The following is a 19,840-nucleotide window of genomic DNA, read 5'->3' as shown; positions in this document are numbered from 1 at the left end:
AGCCCACAGACAGCGCGGCCTCCCAGTCTTTCCTGTCGTCTATCTCGGAGGTGCTAGACGACAGCAAGCGGGAGAGTCTGGATCACCCGCTAACTCTGGACGAGCTGACAAAGGCCGTCCAGTCCTTCGAAACGAGTAAAACTCCCGGAAGCGACGGCCTACCGGTCGAGTTGTATTCGGCTCTGTGGGACTGGATGGGCCCAGACCTGCTGGAAGTGTACGGGGGTATGCTTCTGGCTGGCAGCATGTCAGAATCGATGAGGAAAGGCATCATCACCCTCATCTACAAGCAGAAAGGGGAGAGGGAAGAAATCAGAAACTGGCGGCCCATTTCGCTGCTTAATGTGGACTACAAGATTCTGTCCAAGGTCATCGCCAACAGGGTCAAGTCTGCTCTGGAGCTGGTGATCCACCCGGATCAGACCTGTGCCGTACCCGGCAGGAAGATCTCTGATAGCCTCGCGCTACTCAGGGATACGATCGCCTACGTGCGGGACAGGGGGGTGCACACCTGCTTAATCAGCTTGGACCAGGAGAAGGCTTTCGACAGAATATCGCACACGTACATGATGGACGTGCTCTCCAAAATGGGGTTTGGGGAGGGAATCTGCAATTGGATCCAACTGCTCTACACAGACATCAGTAGCGCAGTCCTAATCAACGGGTGGGAATCAGAAAGCTTCCCGATCAAATCTGGAGTCAGGCAGGGCTGTCCTCTCTCCTCCGTCTTGTTCGTGTGTTGTATCGAACCCTTTGCCCAATCCATCAGAAGGGATTCGAGCATTGGAGGGGTGACGATCCCAGGCAGCGGAGGCACTCAGGTTAAGACCTCCCTGTACATGGATGACGTCGCCGTCTTTTGCTCGGATCCGCTGTCGGTCCGCAGACTGCTGAGCATCTGCGACCAATTTGAACTGGCCTCGGGAGCGAAAGTAAATCGCAGCAAAAGCGAGGCCATGTTCTTTGGGAACTGGGCCGACCGATCCTTTGTCCCCTTCACCGTCAGGTCAGATTACCTGAAGGTGCTGGGAATATGGTTCGGAGCGGCTGGGGCATGCACAAAAAACTGGGAGGAGCGTATCTCCAAGGCACGCCAGAAACTGGGAATGTGGGAGCAGCGCTCCCTGTCGATCGTGGGAAAGAACCTGGTCATCAGGTGCGAAGTGCTGTCAGTGCTGCTGTACGTGGCGCAGGTGTGGCCCATACCCCGACCCTGCGCCGCCGCAGTCACCCGAGCCGTCTTCCACTTTATCTGGAGATCGAAAATGGACCGTGTCCGGAGGGACACGATGTACAAATCTCCAGAGAAAGGGGGAAAGAACGTACCAAACGTCGCCCTCATCCTGATGGCCACTTTTGTGTGCGGCTGCATCAAACTGTGCACAGACCCTCGGTACGCAAACACCAAGTGTCACTACGTGCTGAGGTTCTACCTGACCCCGGTGTTGCGAAGGATGGGTCTGGCGACGCTGCCGCGGAACGCTCCATCCAGTTGGACCGTGCCAAACCACCTGTCCTTCGTGGAAAAGTTTTTCACGGCAAACACCTTTGACCACAAAGCTGTCAAGCAGTGGTCAGCACGAAACGTCCTCGAGACCCTACGGGAAAAGGAGATGGTAGATCCTCTCGGATGGTTCCCTGAGCAGACTGTCGAAGTCATTTGGCAGAATGCCTCATCGCCAGAACTCACAAACAAGCACCAAGACGTAGCTTGGCTGGTGGTGAGAAGGGCCCTCCCCGTCAGATCCTTCATGCACTCCCGACGTCTCTGCTCCACCGCACGCTGTCCGCGAGGAGGCTGCGCTAGGGACGAGACCGTCATCCATCTCCTTCTGGAATGTGCCTTTGCACAGAAGGTCTGGAAAGAGATGCAGTGGTCTTTGTCGAGGTTCATCCCGAGCAGCTCGGTAACACAGGACTCTGTGCTCTACGGACTGTTCCCAGGGACGCACACCGAGACAAACATCAACTGCTGCTGGAAGATCATCAACTCGGTGAAAGACGCCCTTTGGTCTGCCCGAAACTTGCTGATCTTCCAGAGCAAGGAGATGTCCACGACCGAGTGTTGCAGATTGGCACATTCCAAGGTCCGGGAGTACGTGCTGAGGGACGCACTAAAGGTTGGTGCCGCCGCCGCCAAGGCACGATGGGGAAGGGCCACAGTTTAAAGCCCTCCCGCCAGTGTACACTGAGGGGCTGAAACCAGTGGAAAAACCCCCCCTCGGGCCGCATGACGTACAAGTGTGTTAATTGTAAAGCACTTGTAATCTGTGAATGTAAATAGAGTACCATGTACTGCATTCATGTGTATTATTAAGCCATATATAATACGGTTGGTGGATTGTAATGTAATGTATTTTGAGAAATGTTGGAATGCATCTCGGCCCCCCTTGGGCTGTATGACTGATAAAACATGTAATGAAAATGTACCTGTTTGTGTAAAGAGAGTACCATGTACTGCTTTCATCTGTAATATGATTTGTGGAGTGTATATTGTTATATATTGAAACATGCTTTGATATATGTAATGATAAATGTAATGTAATTTGTAAATTGAGTGCCATGTGCTGAAGTTAATTTGCACTGTACCAGATGTGGACTGCATTGTCATGTACATGAACAAAGATTTTTATGAATAAAGCATATATATTGAAAAAAAAAAAAAAAAAAAAAATCTGTTCTTATCAGTTTAATATCTGATACGTCCCCTATCTGGGGACCAAATATTAAATTGATTTTTGGAACAGGGAGATGGAACAGGGGCTTGCTCCGTCCACTCCACGCATCCACCTGGTATTGCAGTGCTTCCGGGAGCGGTGCAGCTTCCCCTCTTTGGGGTGGGAAGTCGCAAAAGTCAAAAGCAGAAAAAGTTTTCGCACCACTTTCAGCCGTGCTGTCTTTCCTTTGTAGAGCCGCTCGGGCTCGCCCTTGTCGTGCCGCCGCCTTACTTTTCACCCGCTCGCTGGCCGGCCGCGCCGCAGGCTAAGCAGCCGCCTTCGGGGGTGTTTTTCGCTCTGCGTTTGCATGTCAAAATTGTGTTTTTCTTTCTTATTTGCATATGGGGACGTGCCCTGGATTTCAGGGCGGGGCCTCGCCACCTTTCCCGCTCTGCAGCTGACCTGGACCGTGCTGCACCCTGTTGGATTTCTGAGCCACTGCGCCCGCCCCCGTTGGAAAAGGAGGGGGGAGGGGACACCGCAAGCCCCGCCGGCGCGCTCCTGCGCGCCGCCCGGTTGGTTAATTGCTCGCAAAATGCAAATGCTTTCATGGCGTCATCTCCGCCGAAGGGAAGGGGGTGCCATACGGGCACGGCTTTTCGTCTGGCTTGCAAGTAAGTAAGCCCTGGCCGAAATTGCTCTCTTGCTGCAGGCCCGCCGTCGCACCTGCGCTCGGCCGACCGCGGCCAGATTGACGGAGAAGACAGAGGCCGAGGGACACTTGCGCGTCGGCGGGAGTTTACAGGCTATCGCTTCTCGGCCTTTTGGCTAAGATCAAGTGTAGTATCTGTTCTTATCAGTTTAATATCTGATACGTCCCCTATCTGGGGACCAAATATTAAATTGATTTTTGGAACAGGGAGATGGAACAGGGGCTTGCTCCGTCCACTCCACGCATCGACCTGGTATTGCAGTGCTTCCGGGAGCGGTGCAGCTTCCCCTCTTTGGGGTGGGAAGTCGCAAAAGTCAAAAGCAGAAAAAGTTTTCGCACCACTTTCAGCCGTGCTGTCTTTCCTTTGTAGAGCCGCTCGGGCTCGCCCTTGTCGTGCCGCCGCCTTACTTTTCACCCGCTCGCTGGCCGGCCGCGCCGCAGGCTAAGCAGCCGCCTTCGGGGGTGTTTTTCGCTCTGCGTTTGCATGTCAAAATTGTGTTTTTCTTTCTTATTTGCATATGGGGACGTGCCCTGGATTTCAGGGCGGGGCCTCGCCACCTTTCCCGCTCTGCAGCTGACCTGGACCGTGCTGCACCCTGTTGGATTTCTGAGCCACTGCGCCCGCCCCCGTTGGAAAAGGAGGGGGGAGGGGACACCGCAAGCCCCGCCGGCGCGCTCCTGCGCGCCGCCCGGTTGGTTAATTGCTCGCAAAATGCAAATGCTTTCATGGCGTCATCTCCGCCGAAGGGAAGGGGGTGCCATACGGGCACGGCTTTTCGTCTGGCTTGCAAGTAAGTAAGCCCTGGCCAAAATTGCTCTCTTGCTGCAGGCCCGCCGTCGCACCTGCGCTCGGCCGACCGCGGCCAGATTGACGGAGAAGACAGAGGCCGAGGGACACTTGCGCGTCGGCGGGAGTTTACAGGCTATCGCTTCTCGGCCTTTTGGCTAAGATCAAGTGTAGTATCTGTTCTTATCAGTTTAATATCTGATACGTCCCCTATCTGGGGACCAAATATTAAATTGATTTTTGGAACAGGGAGATGGAACAGGGGCTTGCTCCGTCCACTCCACGCATCGACCTGGTATTGCAGTGCTTCCGGGAGCGGTGCAGCTTCCCCTCTTTGGGGTGGGAAGTCGCAAAAGTCAAAAGCAGAAAAAGTTTTCGCACCACTTTCAGCCGTGCTGTCTTTCCTTTGTAGAGCCGCTCGGGCTCGCCCTTGTCGTGCCGCCGCCTTACTTTTCACCCGCTCGCTGGCCGGCCGCGCCGCAGGCTAAGCAGCCGCCTTCGGGGGTGTTTTTCGCTCTGCGTTTGCATGTCAAAATTGTGTTTTTCTTTCTTATTTGCATATGGGGACGTGCCCTGGATTTCAGGGCGGGGCCTCGCCACCTTTCCCGCTCTGCAGCTGACCTGGACCGTGCTGCACCCTGTTGGATTTCTGAGCCACTGCGCCCGCCCCCGTTGGAAAAGGAGGGGGGAGGGGACACCGCAAGCCCCGCCGGCGCGCTCCTGCGCGCCGCCCGGTTGGTTAATTGCTCGCAAAATGCAAATGCTTTCATGGCGTCATCTCCGCCGAAGGGAAGGGGGTGCCATACGGGCACGGCTTTTCGTCTGGCTTGCAAGTAAGTAAGCCCTGGCCGAAATTGCTCTCTTGCTGCAGGCCCGCCGTCGCACCTGCGCTCGGCCGACCGCGGCCAGATTGACGGAGAAGACAGAGGCCGAGGGACACTTGCGCGTCGGCGGGAGTTTACAGGCTATCGCTTCTCGGCCTTTTGGCTAAGATCAAGTGTAGTATCTGTTCTTAATACGGTTGGTGGATTGTAATGTAATGTATTTTGAGAAATGTTGGAATGCACCTCGGCCCCCCTTGGGCTGTATGACTTATAAAACATGTAATGAAAATGTACCTGTTTGTGTAAAGAGAGTACCATGTACTGCTTTCATCTGTAATATGATTTGTGGAGTGTATATTGTAATATATTGAAACATGCTTTGATATATGTAATGATAAATGTAATGTAATTTGTAAATTGAGTGCCATGTGCTGAAGTTAATTTGCACTGTACCAGATGTGGACTGCAGTGTCATGTACATGAACAAAGATTTTTATGAATAAAGCATATATATTGATATAAAAAAAAAAAAAAAAAAAAATCTGTTCTTATCAGTTTAATATCTGATACGTCCCCTATCTGGGGACCAAATATTAAATTGATTTTTGGAACAGGGAGATGGAACAGGGGCTTGCTCCGTCCACTCCACGCATCGACCTGGTATTGCAGTGCTTCCGGGAGCGGTGCAGCTTCCCCTCTTTGGGGTGGGAAGTCGCAAAAGTCAAAAGCAGAAAAAGTTTTCGCACCACTTTCAGCCGTGCTGTCTTTCCGTTGTAGAGCCGCTCGGGCTCGCCCTTGTCGTGCCGCCGCCTTACTTTTCACCCGCTCGCTGGCCGGCCGCGCCGCAGGCTAAGCAGCCGCCTTCGGGGGTGTTTTTCGCTCTGCGTTTGCATGTCAAAATTGTGTTTTTCTTTCTTATTTGCATATGGGGACGTGCCCTGGATTTCAGGGCGGGGCCTCGCCACCTTTCCCGCTCTGCAGCTGACCTGGACCGTGCTGCACCCTGTTGGATTTCTGAGCCACTGCGCCCGCCCCCGTTGGAAAAGGAGGGGGGAGGGGACACCGCAAGCCCCGCCGGCGCGCTCCTGCGCGCCGCCCGGTTGGTTAATTGCTCGCAAAATGCAAATGCTTTCATGGCGTCATCTCCGCCGAAGGGAAGGGGGTGCCATACGGGCACGGCTTTTCGTCTGGCTTGCAAGTAAGTAAGCCCTGGCCGAAATTGCTCTCTTGCTGCAGGCCCGCCGTCGCACCTGCGCTCGGCCGACCGCGGCCAGATTGACGGAGAAGACAGAGGCCGAGGGACACTTGCGCGTCGGCGGGAGTTTACAGGCTATCGCTTCTCGGCCTTTTGGCTAAGATCAAGTGTAGTATCTGTTCTTATCAGTTTAATATCTGATACGTCCCCTATCTGGGGACCAAATATTAAATTGATTTTTGGAACAGGGAGATGGAACAGGGGCTTGCTCCGTCCACTCCACGCATCGACCTGGTATTGCAGTGCTTCCGGGAGCGGTGCAGCTTCCCCTCTTTGGGGTGGGAAGTCGCAAAAGTCAAAAGCAGAAAAAGTTTTCGCACCACTTTCAGCCGTGCTGTCTTTCCGTTGTAGAGCCGCTCGGGCTCGCCCTTGTCGTGCCGCCGCCTTACTTTTCACCCGCTCGCTGGCCGGCCGCGCCGCAGGCTAAGCAGCCGCCTTCGGGGGTGTTTTTCGCTCTGCGTTTGCATGTCAAAATTGTGTTTTTCTTTCTTATTTGCATATGGGGACGTGCCCTGGATTTCAGGGCGGGGCCTCGCCACCTTTCCCGCTCTGCAGCTGACCTGGACCGTGCTGCACCCTGTTGGATTTCTGAGCCACTGCGCCCGCCCCCGTTGGAAAAGGAGGGGGGAGGGGACACCGCAAGCCCCGCCGGCGCGCTCCTGCGCGCCGCCCGGTTGGTTAATTGCTCGCAAAATGCAAATGCTTTCATGGCGTCATCTCCGCCGAAGGGAAGGGGGTGCCATACGGGCACGGCTTTTCGTCTGGCTTGCAAGTAAGTAAGCCCTGGCCGAAATTGCTCTCTTGCTGCAGGCCCGCCGTCGCACCTGCGCTCGGCCGACCGCGGCCAGATTGACGGAGAAGACAGAGGCCGAGGGACACTTGCGCGTCGGCGGGAGTTTACAGGCTATCGCTTCTCGGCCTTTTGGCTAAGATCAAGTGTAGTATCTGTTCTTATCAGTTTAATATCTGATACGTCCCCTATCTGGGGACCAAATATTAAATTGATTTTTGGAACAGGGAGATGGAACAGGGGCTTGCTCCGTCCACTCCACGCATCGACCTGGTATTGCAGTGCTTCCGGGAGCGGTGCAGCTTCCCCTCTTTGGGGTGGGAAGTCGCAAAAGTCAAAAGCAGAAAAAGTTTTCGCACCACTTTCAGCCGTGCTGTCTTTCCGTTGTAGAGCCGCTCGGGCTCGCCCTTGTCGTGCCGCCGCCTTACTTTTCACCCGCTCGCTGGCCGGCCGCGCCGCAGGCTAAGCAGCCGCCTTCGGGGGTGTTTTTCGCTCTGCGTTTGCATGTCAAAATTGTGTTTTTCTTTCTTATTTGCATATGGGGACGTGCCCTGGATTTCAGGGCGGGGCCTCGCCACCTTTCCCGCTCTGCAGCTGACCTGGACCGTGCTGCACCCTGTTGGATTTCTGAGCCACTGCGCCCGCCCCCGTTGGAAAAGGAGGGGGGAGGGGACACCGCAAGCCCCGCCGGCGCGCTCCTGCGCGCCGCCCGGTTGGTTAATTGCTCGCAAAATGCAAATGCTTTCATGGCGTCATCTCCGCCGAAGGGAAGGGGGTGCCATACGGGCACGGCTTTTCGTCTGGCTTGCAAGTAAGTAAGCCCTGGCCGAAATTGCTCTCTTGCTGCAGGCCCGCCGTCGCACCTGCGCTCGGCCGACCGCGGCCAGATTGACGGAGAAGACAGAGGCCGAGGGACACTTGCGCGTCGGCGGGAGTTTACAGGCTATCGCTTCTCGGCCTTTTGGCTAAGATCAAGTGTAGTATCTGTTCTTATCAGTATCTGCTTGATTCTGATGCTAATTGACCTTGTGTCGCGATACTGGTGTTTCTGGTTTGGCTGCATTTTCATGCTGGCTTCGGCCTTGATCCAATCAGAGCAGAGCGATCTGCATAGATGGAGACTGACGGAGCAGAGAGCGAGGAAACCCGAGAAAGGAGCTATCGGGAGCAGAAACCGAGGCCGCCGGAGGAGGAGCGATTGCGGGAGCCCGGAGTGGAGAGCGACCTGCAGCGCGAGGTGGCGGCCGACCATGCAGCGAGGTCGAGAGCCTGCAGCGGAGAGCGATCGGCAGGCGAGAGGGCGGCCAACGAAGGAGCGAGCTCGGGAGGCCGGGGCGGAGAGCGATTGGCAGGCATGACGTCGGCCAATGAGGAAGCGAGCCCGGGACTCCAGGGCGGAGAGCGATTGGCAGGCGAGACGAGGGCCAAGCAAGCAGCAAGCTTGGCAGCCCGGGGCAGAGAGCGATTGGCAGGCGCGACGGCGGCCAATGGAACAGCGAGCTCGAGAGCCTGGAGTGACGGGCGACCTGCAAGCGAGATTGCAGCAAACCGAGGAGCGAGACAGGGAGTCCGGAACACTGTCCGAGTCACAGTGAAGAAGGTGGAGGGACAATCGCCCATCGACCGCTCCCTTTTTGTGAAGAGGATCTTGACCGGATGCTGCGGATTCCAAGTTGCGGATATCTTCGCTCTGCAGGATTTCCCCAGCAGTGGACATTTTGATGTGACGTTCAGGAACGTCGCGGCATGCCTGAAATTTCTGCAGGCAGTTAAGGAAAAGGGGAGTGAAACGCTGCTTTCAGTTATGACTGCCGAGCCTCTATTCACTCTCCCAACACAAAGAAACCGGGTGGTCACTGTACACATGTACAACCCGCACATCCCTGTGGTCGATGTGCTGACGTTCCTCGGCAGATACGTCGACAGTGTCGGGAACAGCGTTGACGTAAATGACCTGTTTGGGATCTGGACCAGCAAACGCCAGATCAAAGTAACCCTGAAAGTGGATGCCAAAGGAGCCATCCAGCACCTCCCCTCCAGCTTCGCCATCGGTGGAAGCCGGGGCTACATGGTGTACGCGGGACAACCCAGGGTGTGTCGAACCTGCGGGAGATCCGGGCACGTGGCGGCGACCTGCACTGTCACCATCTGTCGCAACTGCAAGCAGGAAGGCCACCAGACGAAGGATTGCAAGGAGAGCAAGTGCTGCAACTTGTGCGGGGAGACAGGCCATCTCTACAAGGCCTGCCCAAGGCGCAGCAGCAGCTATGCGCAGGCAATTAAAGGACCTGTCAACAAGGCCGCCTCAAAGGAGACCAGCACTGCTCCCACCGCAGAGGCCCTCACTGGAAACGACCAAACCCAGGCAACCAGCACTCAGCCTCCTCCCCAACAGCCAGAGACCATGGAAGAGGAGGCAGCTGGAGAACAACAACTGGGAGAATGGCAGGAGGTCAAACGAAAGAACAAAAAAAAAAGCCTCCCCCAAAGAGAGAGGCTGCCAAAGTCCAGGCCTGTGGAAAAAAGGCGGCACGCGCCCCAAACGGGCAACACCAGCAGCTGCTCATCTGATGAGGAAGGGCAAGAAAAGAACAGTCACCAACAACAAAAAAAGTGGCTGAGCGAAAAGAAACAAACAGGAGTGATCACCGTGCCCCAGGACACCGGTAGCAACGAAGGGCACAACGCAGCCCAGCTCCAGACCGCCGGGAGCGGCCAAGTTCCCGACGCTCCCCAGCTCCAGACCGCCGGGAGTGGCCAAGTGCCCGACGCTCCCCAGCTCCAGACCGCCGGGAGCGGCCAAGTGCCCGACGCTCCCCAGCTCCAGACCGCCGGGAGCGGCCAAGAGCCCGACGCCCCCCAGCTACAGACCGCCGGGAGCGGCCAAGTGCCCGACGTCCCCCAGCTCCAGACCGCCGGGGGCGGCCAAGTGCCCGACGCTCCCCAGCTCCAGACAACCGGGAGCAGCGGAGCGTCCACCATACCCCAGCTCCGGGAAACCGGGAGCAATGAAGCGACCGATGCACACCTGCTCCGGGAAACCGGGAGCCACGACACCACAGGCGACAGGCTGAGGGAAGAACCACCCACGAATGAGGAAGTCTTCTTCTCACCGCCGTCATCCCCCTGCCGGTACAGCAACCCCTCAAGAGACCAGGGCGAGTTCCTCAGCCCAGGGCAAGTACAGTTTTTCTCTGACACTGTGTGTATGCAGGTCCAGCCCCAAGGGATGGAAACAGCATAAAGGACTGCTTATTAAAATGGGACTTGAACTCTATTTAAAATTTAAAATGGGTTTAAAAATTGCAAGCATAAACGTGCGTAGCATCAAAAGCACGACGCGATGTGTTTCCACCTTGGGGTACCTTGCCAAGGTCAAGGCCGACCTACTGTTCCTGCAGGAGTGCGGCCTACCGCACTTCAGCAACTACAGGCAGTGGTCGCGATGGTGGCCCCACGGCCAATCGATCTGGTCAGGAGGCAACGATTGCCGTGCCTCCGGCCTGGGTATTCTGCTGCGGGGAGGTGACTTCACCATCACCGAAGTTAAGGAGGTGGTGGGTGGCCGCCTCCTCGCAGCAGACGTACTGTACAAGAATGCCCCGCTCAGGCTGATCAATGTGTACGCCCCGGCTCTCAAGAACGAGCGGCTGGCCGTCTTCCAGCAGCTACCGCTGCTGCTGGCGACGTCCAGGCCGGTTATTCTGGGCGGTGACTTCAACTGCATCATCGATGCGGCTGGGCGATCCGGCAGAGCCGACAGCAAACTGGACGCCACGTCCAGACTCCTGATGGAAGCGGTAAAAGACGCCAAGCTGCACGACATCTTCAACAACCCTGCAGATGGAGCGCCGCGCAGATACACCTGGTCCAGGCCAGACGGGTCTGTCCGTTCCAGGATAGACTTCCTGTTTGTGTCCCAAGCTCTCTCGGTCAGATCCACCGACGTCAAGCCGGTGTTCTTCTCTGACCACTGCCTCTTACTAGCCGACTGTCACCCACAGGAAGACCAGAAAGTAGGCAGAGGGATATGGAAGCTGAACGTGAAACTGTTGACCCCAGAAAACATTGAGGAACTCAAAAGGGATTACAAAGGTTGGAGAACCGTGAAACCCCTCTTTGATTCCCCGGCGCACTGGTGGGAAACGATCAAGACCAACATCAAGAGGTTCTTCATCCTCAAAGGTGTTCAGAAGGCGAGAGAGGGACAGAGGGAAATGTCCCGACTCCAGAAAAGCATGCAGAATCTGCTCCTGCTGCAGTCGATGGGAGTCAATGTCGGGGAGGAACTCCAAGAGGTGAAGGGCCAGCAAGCCTCGCTCTACGCCTCAGAGTCCTCCAAGATCATCTTCCGCTCCAGAGTCCGCTCCGTGGAGCAGGACGAGACGTGCTCGCGTTTCTTCTTCCAAAAGGTACACAGAGGGAGCTCTGTGATCCACAGCCTGAAGGAGGAAGACGGCTCTGTGACGTCCTCGCAGCCTGACATGCGAAGGATCAGCAAATCCTTTTATGCCGGGCTGTACGACGCGAAGCCCACAGACAGCGCGGCCTCCCAGTCTTTCCTGTCGTCTATCTCGGAGGAGCTAGACGACAGCAAGCGGGAGAGTCTGGATCACCCGCTAACTCTGGACGAGCTGACAAAGGCCGTCCGGTCCTTCGAGACGAGTAAAACTCCCGGAAGCGACGGCCTACCGGTCGAGTTGTATTCGGCTCTGTGGGACTGGATGGGCCCAGACCTGCTGGAAGTGTACGGGGGTATGCTTCTGGCTGGCAGCATGTCAGAATCGATGAGGAAAGGCATCATCACCCTCATCTACAAGCAGAAAGGGGAGAGGGAAGAAATCAGAAACTGGCGGCCCATTTCGCTGCTTAATGTGGACTACAAGATTCTGTCCAAGGTCATCGCCAACAGGGTCAAGTCTGCTCTGGAGCTGGTGATCCACCCGGATCAGACCTGTGCCGTACCCGGCAGGAAGATCTCTGATAGCCTCGCGCTACTCAGGGATACGATCGCCTACGTGCGGGACAGGGGGGTGCACACCTGCTTAATCAGCTTGGACCAGGAGAAGGCTTTCGACAGAATATCGCACACGTACATGATGGACGTGCTCTCCAAAATGGGGTTTGGGGAGGGAATCTGCAATTGGATCCAACTGCTCTACACAGACATCAGTAGCGCAGTCCTAATCAACGGGTGGGAATCAGAAAGCTTCCCGATCAAATCTGGAGTCAGGCAGGGCTGTCCTCTCTCCTCCGTCTTGTTCGTGTGTTGTATCGAACCCTTTGCCCAATCCATCAGAAGGGATTCGAGCATTGGAGGGGTGACGATCCCAGGCAGCGGAGGCACTCAGGTTAAGACCTCCCTGTACATGGATGACGTCGCCGTCTTTTGCTCGGATCCGCTGTCGGTCCGCAGACTGCTGAGCATCTGCGACCAATTTGAACTGGCCTCGGGAGCGAAAGTAAATCGCAGCAAAAGCGAGGCCATGTTCTTTGGGAACTGGGCCGACCGATCCTTTGTCCCCTTCACCGTCAGGTCAGATTACCTGAAGGTGCTGGGAATATGGTTCGGAGCGGCTGGGGCATGCACAAAAAACTGGGAGGAGCGTATCTCCAAGGCACGCCAGAAACTGGGAATGTGGGAGCAGCGCTCCCTGTCGATCGTGGGAAAGAACCTGGTCATCAGGTGCGAAGTGCTGTCAGTGCTGCTGTACGTGGCGCAGGTGTGGCCCATACCCCGACCCTGCGCCGCCGCAGTCACCCGAGCCGTCTTCCACTTTATCTGGAGATCGAAAATGGACCGTGTCCGGAGGGACACGATGTACAAATCTCCAGAGAAAGGGGGAAAGAACGTACCAAACGTCGCCCTCATCCTGATGGCCACCTTTGTGTGCGGCTGCATCAAACTGTGCACGGACCCTCAGTACGCAAACACCAAGTGTCACTACGTGCTGAGGTTCTACCTGACCCCGGTGTTGCGAAGGATGGGTCTGGCGACGCTGCCGCGGAACGCTCCATCCAGTTGGACCGTGCCAGACCACCTGTCCTTCGTGGAAAAGTTTTTCACGGCAAACACCTTTGACCACAAAGCTGTCAAGCAGTGGTCAGCACGAAACGTCCTCGGGACCCTACGGGAAAAGGAGATGGTAGATCCTCTCGGATGGTTCCCTGAGCAGACTGTCGAAGTCATTTGGCAGAATGCCTCATCGCCAGAACTCACAAACAAGCACCAAGACGTAGCTTGGCTGGTGGTGAGAAGGGCCCTCCCCGTCAGATCCTTCATGCACTCCCGACGTCTCTGCTCCACCGCACGCTGTCCGCGAGGAGGCTGCGCTTGGGACGAGACCGTCATCCATCTCCTTCTGGAATGTGCCTTTGCACAGAAGGTCTGGAAAGAGATGCAGTGGTCTTTGTCGAGGTTCATCCCGAGCAGCTCGGTAACACAGGACTCTGTGCTCTACGGACTGTTCCCAGGGACGCACACCGAGACAAACATCAACTGCTGCTGGAAGATCATCAACTCGGTGAAAGACGCCCTTTGGTCTGCCCGAAACTTGCTGGTCTTCCAGAGCAAGGAGATGTCCACGACCGAGTGTTGCAGATTGGCACATTCCAAGGTCCGGGAGTACGTGCTGAGGGACGCACTAAAGGTTGGTGCCGCCGCCGCCAAGGCACGATGGGGAAGGGCCACAGTTTAAGGCCCTCCCGCCAGTGTACACTGAGGGGCTGAAACCAGTGGAAAACCCCCCCCTCGGGCCGCATGACGTACAAGTGTGTTAATTGTAAAGCACTTGTAATCTGTGAATGTAAATAGAGTACCATGTACTGCATTCATGTGTATTATTAAGCCATATATAATACGGTTGGTGGATTGTAAATGTAATGTATTTTGAGAAATGTTGGAATGCATCTCGGCCCCCCTTGGGCTGTATGACTGATAAAACATGTAATGAAAATGTACCTGTATGTGTAAAGAGAGTACCATGTACTGCTTTCATCTGTAATATGATTTGTGGAGTGTATATTGTTATATATTGAAACATGCTTTGATATATGTAATGATAAATGTAATGTAATTTGTAAATTGAGTGCCATGTGCTGAAGTTAATTTGCACTGTACCAGATGTGGACTGCATTGTCATGTACATGAACAAAGATTTTTATAAATAAAGCATATATATTGAAATAAAAAAAAAAAAAAAAAAAAATCTGTTCTTATCAGTTTAATATCTGATACGTCCCCTATCTGGGGACCAAATATTAAATTGATTTTTGGAACAGGGAGATGGAACAGGGGCTTGCTCCGTCCACTCCACGCATCGACCTGGTATTGCAGTGCTTCCGGGAGCGGTGCAGCTTCCCCTCTTTGGGGTGGGAAGTCGCAAAAGTCAAAAGCAGAAAAAGTTTTCGCACCACTTTCAGCCGTGCTGTCTTTCCTTTGTAGAGCCGCTCGGGCTCGCCCTTGTCGTGCCGCCGCCTTACTTTTCACCCGCTCGCTGGCCGGCCGCGCCGCAGGCTAAGCAGCCGCCTTCGGGGGTGTTTTTCGCTCTGCGTTTGCATGTCAAAATTGTGTTTTTCTTTCTTATTTGCATATGGGGACGTGCCCTGGATTTCAGGGCGGGGCCTCGCCACCTTTCCCGCTCTGCAGCTGACCTGGACCGTGCTGCACCCTGTTGGATTTCTGAGCCACTGCGCCCGCCCCCGTTGGAAAAGGAGGGGGGAGGGGACACCGCAAGCCCCGCCGGCGCGCTCCTGCGCGCCGCCCGGTTGGTTAATTGCTCGCAAAATGCAAATGCTTTCATGGCGTCATCTCCGCCGAAGGGAAGGGGGTGCCATACGGGCACGGCTTTTCGTCTGGCTTGCAAGTAAGTAAGCCCTGGCCGAAATTGCTCTCTTGCTGCAGGCCCGCCGTCGCACCTGCGCTCGGCCGACCGCGGCCAGATTGACGGAGAAGACAGAGGCCGAGGGACACTTGCGCGTCGGCGGGAGTTTACAGGCTATCGCTTCTCGGCCTTTTGGCTAAGATCAAGTGTAGTATCTGTTCTTATCAGTTTAATATCTGATACGTCCCCTATCTGGGGACCAAATATTAAATTGATTTTTGGAACAGGGAGATGGAACAGGGGCTTGCTCCGTCCACTCCACGCATCGACCTGGTATTGCAGTGCTTCCGGGAGCGGTGCAGCTTCCCCTCTTTGGGGTGGGAAGTCGCAAAAGTCAAAAGCAGAAAAAGTTTTCGCACCACTTTCAGCCGTGCTGTCTTTCCGTTGTAGAGCCGCTCGGGCTCGCCCTTGTCGTGCCGCCGCCTTACTTTTCACCCGCTCGCTGGCCGGCCGCGCCGCAGGCTAAGCAGCCGCCTTCGGGGGTGTTTTTCGCTCTGCGTTTGCATGTCAAAATTGTGTTTTTCTTTCTTATTTGCATATGGGGACGTGCCCTGGATTTCAGGGCGGGGCCTCGCCACCTTTCCCGCTCTGCAGCTGACCTGGACCGTGCTGCACCCTGTTGGATTTCTGAGCCACTGCGCCCGCCCCCGTTGGAAAAGGAGGGGGGAGGGGACACCGCAAGCCCCGCCGGCGCGCTCCTGCGCGCCGCCCGGTTGGTTAATTGCTCGCAAAATGCAAATGCTTTCATGGCGTCATCTCCGCCGAAGGGAAGGGGGTGCCATACGGGCACGGCTTTTCGTCTGGCTTGCAAGTAAGTAAGCCCTGGCCGAAATTGCTCTCTTGCTGCAGGCCCGCCGTCGCACCTGCGCTCGGCCGACCGCGGCCAGATTGACGGAGAAGACAGAGGCCGAGGGACACTTGCGCGTCGGCGGGAGTTTACAGGCTATCGCTTCTCGGCCTTTTGGCTAAGATCAAGTGTAGTATCTGTTTGATTCTGATGCTAATTGACCTTGTGTCGCGATACTGGTGTTTCTGGTTTGGCTGCATTTTCATGCTGGCTTCGGCCTTGATCCAATCAGAGCAGAGCGATCTGCATAGATGGCGACTGAGGGAGCAGTGAGCGAGGAAACCCGAGAAAGGAGCTATCGGGAGCAGAAACCGAGGCCGCCGGCGGAGGAGCGATTGCGGGAGCCCGGAGTGGAGAGCGACCTGCAGCGCGAGGTGGCGGCCGACCATGCAGCGAGGTCGAGAGCCTGCAGCGGAGAACGATCGGCAGGCGAGAGGGCGGCCAACGAAGGAGCGAGCTCGGGAGGCCGGGGCGGAGAGCGATTGGCAGGCATGACGTCGGCCAATGAGGAAGCGAGCCCAGGACTCCAGGGCGGAGAGCGATTGGCAGGCGAGACGAGGGCCAAGCAAGCAGCAAGCTTGGCAGCCCGGGGCAGAGAGCGATTGGCAGGCGCGACGGCGGCCAATGGAACAGCGAGCTCGAGAGCCTGGAGTGACGGGCGACCTGCAAGCGAGATTGCAGCAAACCGAGGAGCGAGACAGGGAGTCCGGAACACTGTCCGAGTCACAGTGAAGAAGGTGGAGGGACAATCGCCCATCGACCGCTCCCTTTTTGTGAAGAGGATCTTGACCGGATGCTGCGGATTCCAAGTTGCGGATATCTTCGCTCTGCAGGATTTCCCCAGCAGTGGACATTTTGATGTGACGTTCAGGAACGTCGCGGCATGCCTGAAATTTCTGCAGACAGTTAAGGAAAAGGGGAGTGAAACGCTGCTTTCAGTTATGACTGCCGAGCCTCTATTCACTCTCCCAACACAAAGAAACCGGGTGGTCACTGTACACATGTACAACCCGCACATCCCTGTGGTCGATGTGCTGACGTTCCTCGGCAGATACGTCGACAGTGTCGGGAACAGCGTTGACGTAAATGACCTGTTTGGGATCTGGACCAGCAAACGCCAGATCAAAGTAACCCTGAAAGTGGATGCCAAAGGAGCCATCCAGCACCTCCCCTCCAGCTTCGCCATCGGTGGAAGCCGGGGCTACATGGTGTACGCGGGACAACCCAGGGTGTGTCGAACCTGCGGGAGATCCGGGCACGTGGCGGCGACCTGCACTGTCACCATCTGTCGCAACTGCAAGCAGGAAGGCCACCAGACGAAGGATTGCAAGGAGAGCAAGTGCTGCAACTTGTGCGGGGAGACAGGCCATCTCTACAAGGCCTGCCCAAGGCGCAGCAGCAGCAGCTATGCGCAGGCAATTAAAGGACCTGTCAAAAAGGCCGCCTCAAAGGAGACCAGCACCGCTCCCACCGCAGAGGCCCTCACTGGAAACGACCAAACCCAGGCAACCAGCACTCAGCCTCCTCCCCAACAGCCAGAGACCATGGAAGAGGAGGCAGCTGGAGAACAACAACTGGGAGAATGGCAGGAGGTCAAACGAAAGAACAAGAAAAAAAGCCTCCCCCAAAGAGAGAGGCCGCCAACGTCCAGGCCTGTGGAAAAAAGGCGGCACCCGCCCCAAACGGGCAACACCAGCAGCTGCTCATCTGATGAGGAAGGGCAAGAAAAGAACAGTCACCAACAACAAAAAAAGTGGCTGAGCGAAAAGAAACAAACAGGAGTGATCACCGTGCCCCAGAACACCGGTAGCAACGAAGGGCACAACGCAGCCCAGCTCCAGACCGCCGGGAGCGGCCAAGTTCCCGACGCTCCCCAGCTCCAGACCGCCGGGAGTGGCCAAGTGCCCGACGCTCCCCAGCTCCAGACCGCCGGGAGCGGCCAAGTGCCCGACGCTCCCCAGCTCCAGACCGCCGGGAGCGGCCAAGAGCCCGACGCTCCCCAGCTACAGACTGCCGGGAGCGGCCAAGTGCCCGACGTCCCCCAGCTCCAGACCGCCGGGGGCGGCCAAGTGCCCGACGCTCCCCAGCTCCAGACAACCGGGAGCAGCGGAGCGTCCACCATACCCCAGCTCCGGGAAACCGGGAGCAATGAAGCGACCGATGCACACCTGCTCCGGGAAACCGGGAGCCACGACACCACAGGAGACAGGCTGAGGGAAGAACCATCCACGAATGAGGAAGAAGACTTCTTCTCACCGCCGTCATCCCCCTGCCGGTACAGCAACCCCTCAAGAGACCAGGGCGAGTTCCTCAGCCCAGGGCAAGTACAGTTTTTCTCTAACACTGTGTGTATGCAGGTCCAGCCCCAAGGGATGGAAACAGCATAAAGGACTGCTTATTAAAATGGGACTTGAACTCTATTTAAAATGGCTTTAAAAATTGCAAGCATAAACGTGCGTAGCATCAAAAGCACGACGCGATGTGTTTCCACCTTGGGGTACCTTGCCAAGGTCAAGGCCGACCTACTGTTCCTGCAGGAGTGCGGCCTACCGCACTTCAGCAACTACAGGCAGTGGTCGCGATGGTGGCCCCACGGCCAATCGATCTGGTCAGGAGGCAACGATTGCCGTGCCTCCGGCCTGGGTATTCTGCTGCGGGGAGGTGACTTCACCATCACCGAAGTTAAGGAGGTGGTGGGTGGCCGCCTCCTCGTAGCAGACGTACTGTACAAGAACGCCCCGCTCAGGCTGATCAATGTGTACGCCCCGGCTCTCAAGAACGAGCGGCTGGCCGTCTTCCAGCAGCTACCGCTGCTGCTGGCGACGTCCAGGCCGGTTATTCTGGGCGGTGACTTCAACTGCATCATCGATGCGGCTGGGCGATCCGGCAGAGCCGACAGCAAACTGGACGCCACGTCCAGACTCCTGATGGAAGCGGTAAAAGACGCCAAGCTGCACGACATCTTCAGCAACCCTGCAGATGGAGCGCCGCGCAGATACACCTGGTCCAGGCCAGACGGGTCTGTCCGTTCCAGGATAGACTTCCTGTTTGTGTCCCAAGCTCTCTCGGTCAGATCCACCGACGTCAAGCCGGTGTTCTTCTCTGACCACTGCCTCTTACTAGTCGACTGTCACCCACAGGAAGACCAGAAAGTAGGCAGAGGGATATGGAAGCTGAACGTGAAACTGTTGACCCCAGAAAACATTGAGGAACTCAAAAGGGATTACAAAGGTTGGAGAACCGTGAAACCCCTCTTTGATTCCCCGGCGCACTGGTGGGAAACGATCAAGACGAACATCAAGAGGTTCTTCATCCTCAAAGGTGTTCAGAAGGCGAGAGAGGGACAGAGGGAAATGTCCCGACTCCAGAAAAGCATGCAGAATCTGCTCCTGCTGCAGTCGATGGGAGTCAATGTCGGGGAGGAACTCCAAGAGGTGAAGGGCCAGCAAGCCTCGCTCTATGCCTCAGAGTCCTCCAAGATCATCTTCCGCTCCAGAGTCCGCTCCGTGGAGCAGGACGAGACGTGCTCGCGTTTCTTCTTCCAAAAGGTACACAGAGGGAGCTCTGTGATCCACAGCCTGAAGGAGGAAGACGGCTCTGTGACGTCCTCGCAGCCTGACATGCGAAGGATCAGCAAATCCTTTTATGCCGGGCTGTACGACGCGAAGCCCACAGACAGCGCGGCCTCCCAGTCTTTCCTGTCGTCTATCTCGGAGGTGCTAGACGACAGCAAGCGGGAGAGTCTGGATCACCCGCTAACTCTGGACGAGCTGACAAAGGCCGTCCGGTCCTTCGAGACGAGTAAAACTCCCGGAAGCGACGGCCTACCGGTCGAGTTGTATTCGGCTCTGTGGGACTGGATGGGCCCAGACCTGCTGGAAGTGTACGGGGGTATGCTTCTGGCTGGCAGCATGTCAGAATCGATGAGGAAAGGCATCATCACCCTCATCTACAAGCAGAAGGGGGAGAGGGAAGAAATCAGAAACTGGCGGCCCATTTCGCTGCTAAATGTGGACTACAAGATTCTGTCCAAGGTCATCGCCAACAGGGTCAAGTCTGCTCTGGAGCTGGTGATCCACCCGGAT

General features: G+C 56.2%; 2 protein-coding genes, 5 non-coding genes and 6 pseudogenes across 7 annotated transcripts; all 13 read left to right on the top strand.

Moving 5' to 3' along the window:
* The first annotated feature begins 839 nt into the window (after positions 1–839).
* Positions 840–2,168, top strand: LOC147099340 (uncharacterized). Its single transcript, XM_085969307.1, has one exon. It carries the CDS (start codon positions 840–842, stop codon positions 2,166–2,168), a length of 1,329 nt encoding a protein of 442 aa, XP_085825433.1.
* A 453-nt stretch (positions 2,169–2,621) lies between these two features.
* On the top strand, positions 2,622–2,827 carry LOC147099339 (U2 spliceosomal RNA; annotated as a pseudogene).
* A 638-nt stretch (positions 2,828–3,465) lies between these two features.
* LOC147099338 (U2 spliceosomal RNA) lies at positions 3,466–3,656 on the top strand. Its single transcript, XR_015074032.1, has one exon. It is a non-coding gene; the product is annotated as a U2 spliceosomal RNA (small nuclear RNA).
* A 638-nt stretch (positions 3,657–4,294) lies between these two features.
* On the top strand, positions 4,295–4,485 carry LOC147099337 (U2 spliceosomal RNA). Its single transcript, XR_015074031.1, has one exon. It is a non-coding gene; the product is annotated as a U2 spliceosomal RNA (small nuclear RNA).
* Positions 4,486–5,123: 638 nt separating this feature from the next.
* On the top strand, positions 5,124–5,293 carry LOC147099336 (U2 spliceosomal RNA; annotated as a pseudogene).
* Positions 5,294–5,465: 172 nt separating this feature from the next.
* On the top strand, positions 5,466–5,674 carry LOC147099335 (U2 spliceosomal RNA; annotated as a pseudogene).
* A 638-nt stretch (positions 5,675–6,312) lies between these two features.
* LOC147099334 (U2 spliceosomal RNA) lies at positions 6,313–6,503 on the top strand. Its single transcript, XR_015074030.1, has one exon. It is a non-coding gene; the product is annotated as a U2 spliceosomal RNA (small nuclear RNA).
* Positions 6,504–7,141: 638 nt separating this feature from the next.
* LOC147099333 (U2 spliceosomal RNA) lies at positions 7,142–7,332 on the top strand. The gene has a single exon (XR_015074028.1). It is a non-coding gene; the product is annotated as a U2 spliceosomal RNA (small nuclear RNA).
* Positions 7,333–7,970: 638 nt separating this feature from the next.
* Positions 7,971–8,117, top strand: LOC147099332 (U2 spliceosomal RNA; annotated as a pseudogene).
* Positions 8,118–12,543: 4,426 nt separating this feature from the next.
* Positions 12,544–13,723, top strand: LOC147099331 (uncharacterized). Its single transcript, XM_085969306.1, has one exon. It carries the CDS (start codon positions 12,662–12,664, stop codon positions 13,721–13,723), a length of 1,062 nt encoding a protein of 353 aa, XP_085825432.1. The 5' UTR covers positions 12,544–12,661.
* A 454-nt stretch (positions 13,724–14,177) lies between these two features.
* Positions 14,178–14,386, top strand: LOC147099330 (U2 spliceosomal RNA; annotated as a pseudogene).
* Positions 14,387–15,024: 638 nt separating this feature from the next.
* On the top strand, positions 15,025–15,215 carry LOC147099329 (U2 spliceosomal RNA). The gene has a single exon (XR_015074027.1). It is a non-coding gene; the product is annotated as a U2 spliceosomal RNA (small nuclear RNA).
* A 638-nt stretch (positions 15,216–15,853) lies between these two features.
* On the top strand, positions 15,854–15,988 carry LOC147099328 (U2 spliceosomal RNA; annotated as a pseudogene).
* Positions 15,989–19,840: the final 3,852 nt, after the last annotated feature.

Source organism: Somniosus microcephalus, chromosome 28 (assembly GCF_052327205.1).
Source record: "Somniosus microcephalus isolate GS21.2 chromosome 28, FLI_Smic_1.0, whole genome shotgun sequence".
Lineage (NCBI taxonomy): Eukaryota > Metazoa > Chordata > Chondrichthyes > Squaliformes > Somniosidae > Somniosus > Somniosus microcephalus.
Note: the sequence above shows the minus strand (reverse complement) of the source record. Positions and strands in the feature narration are given on the sequence as shown.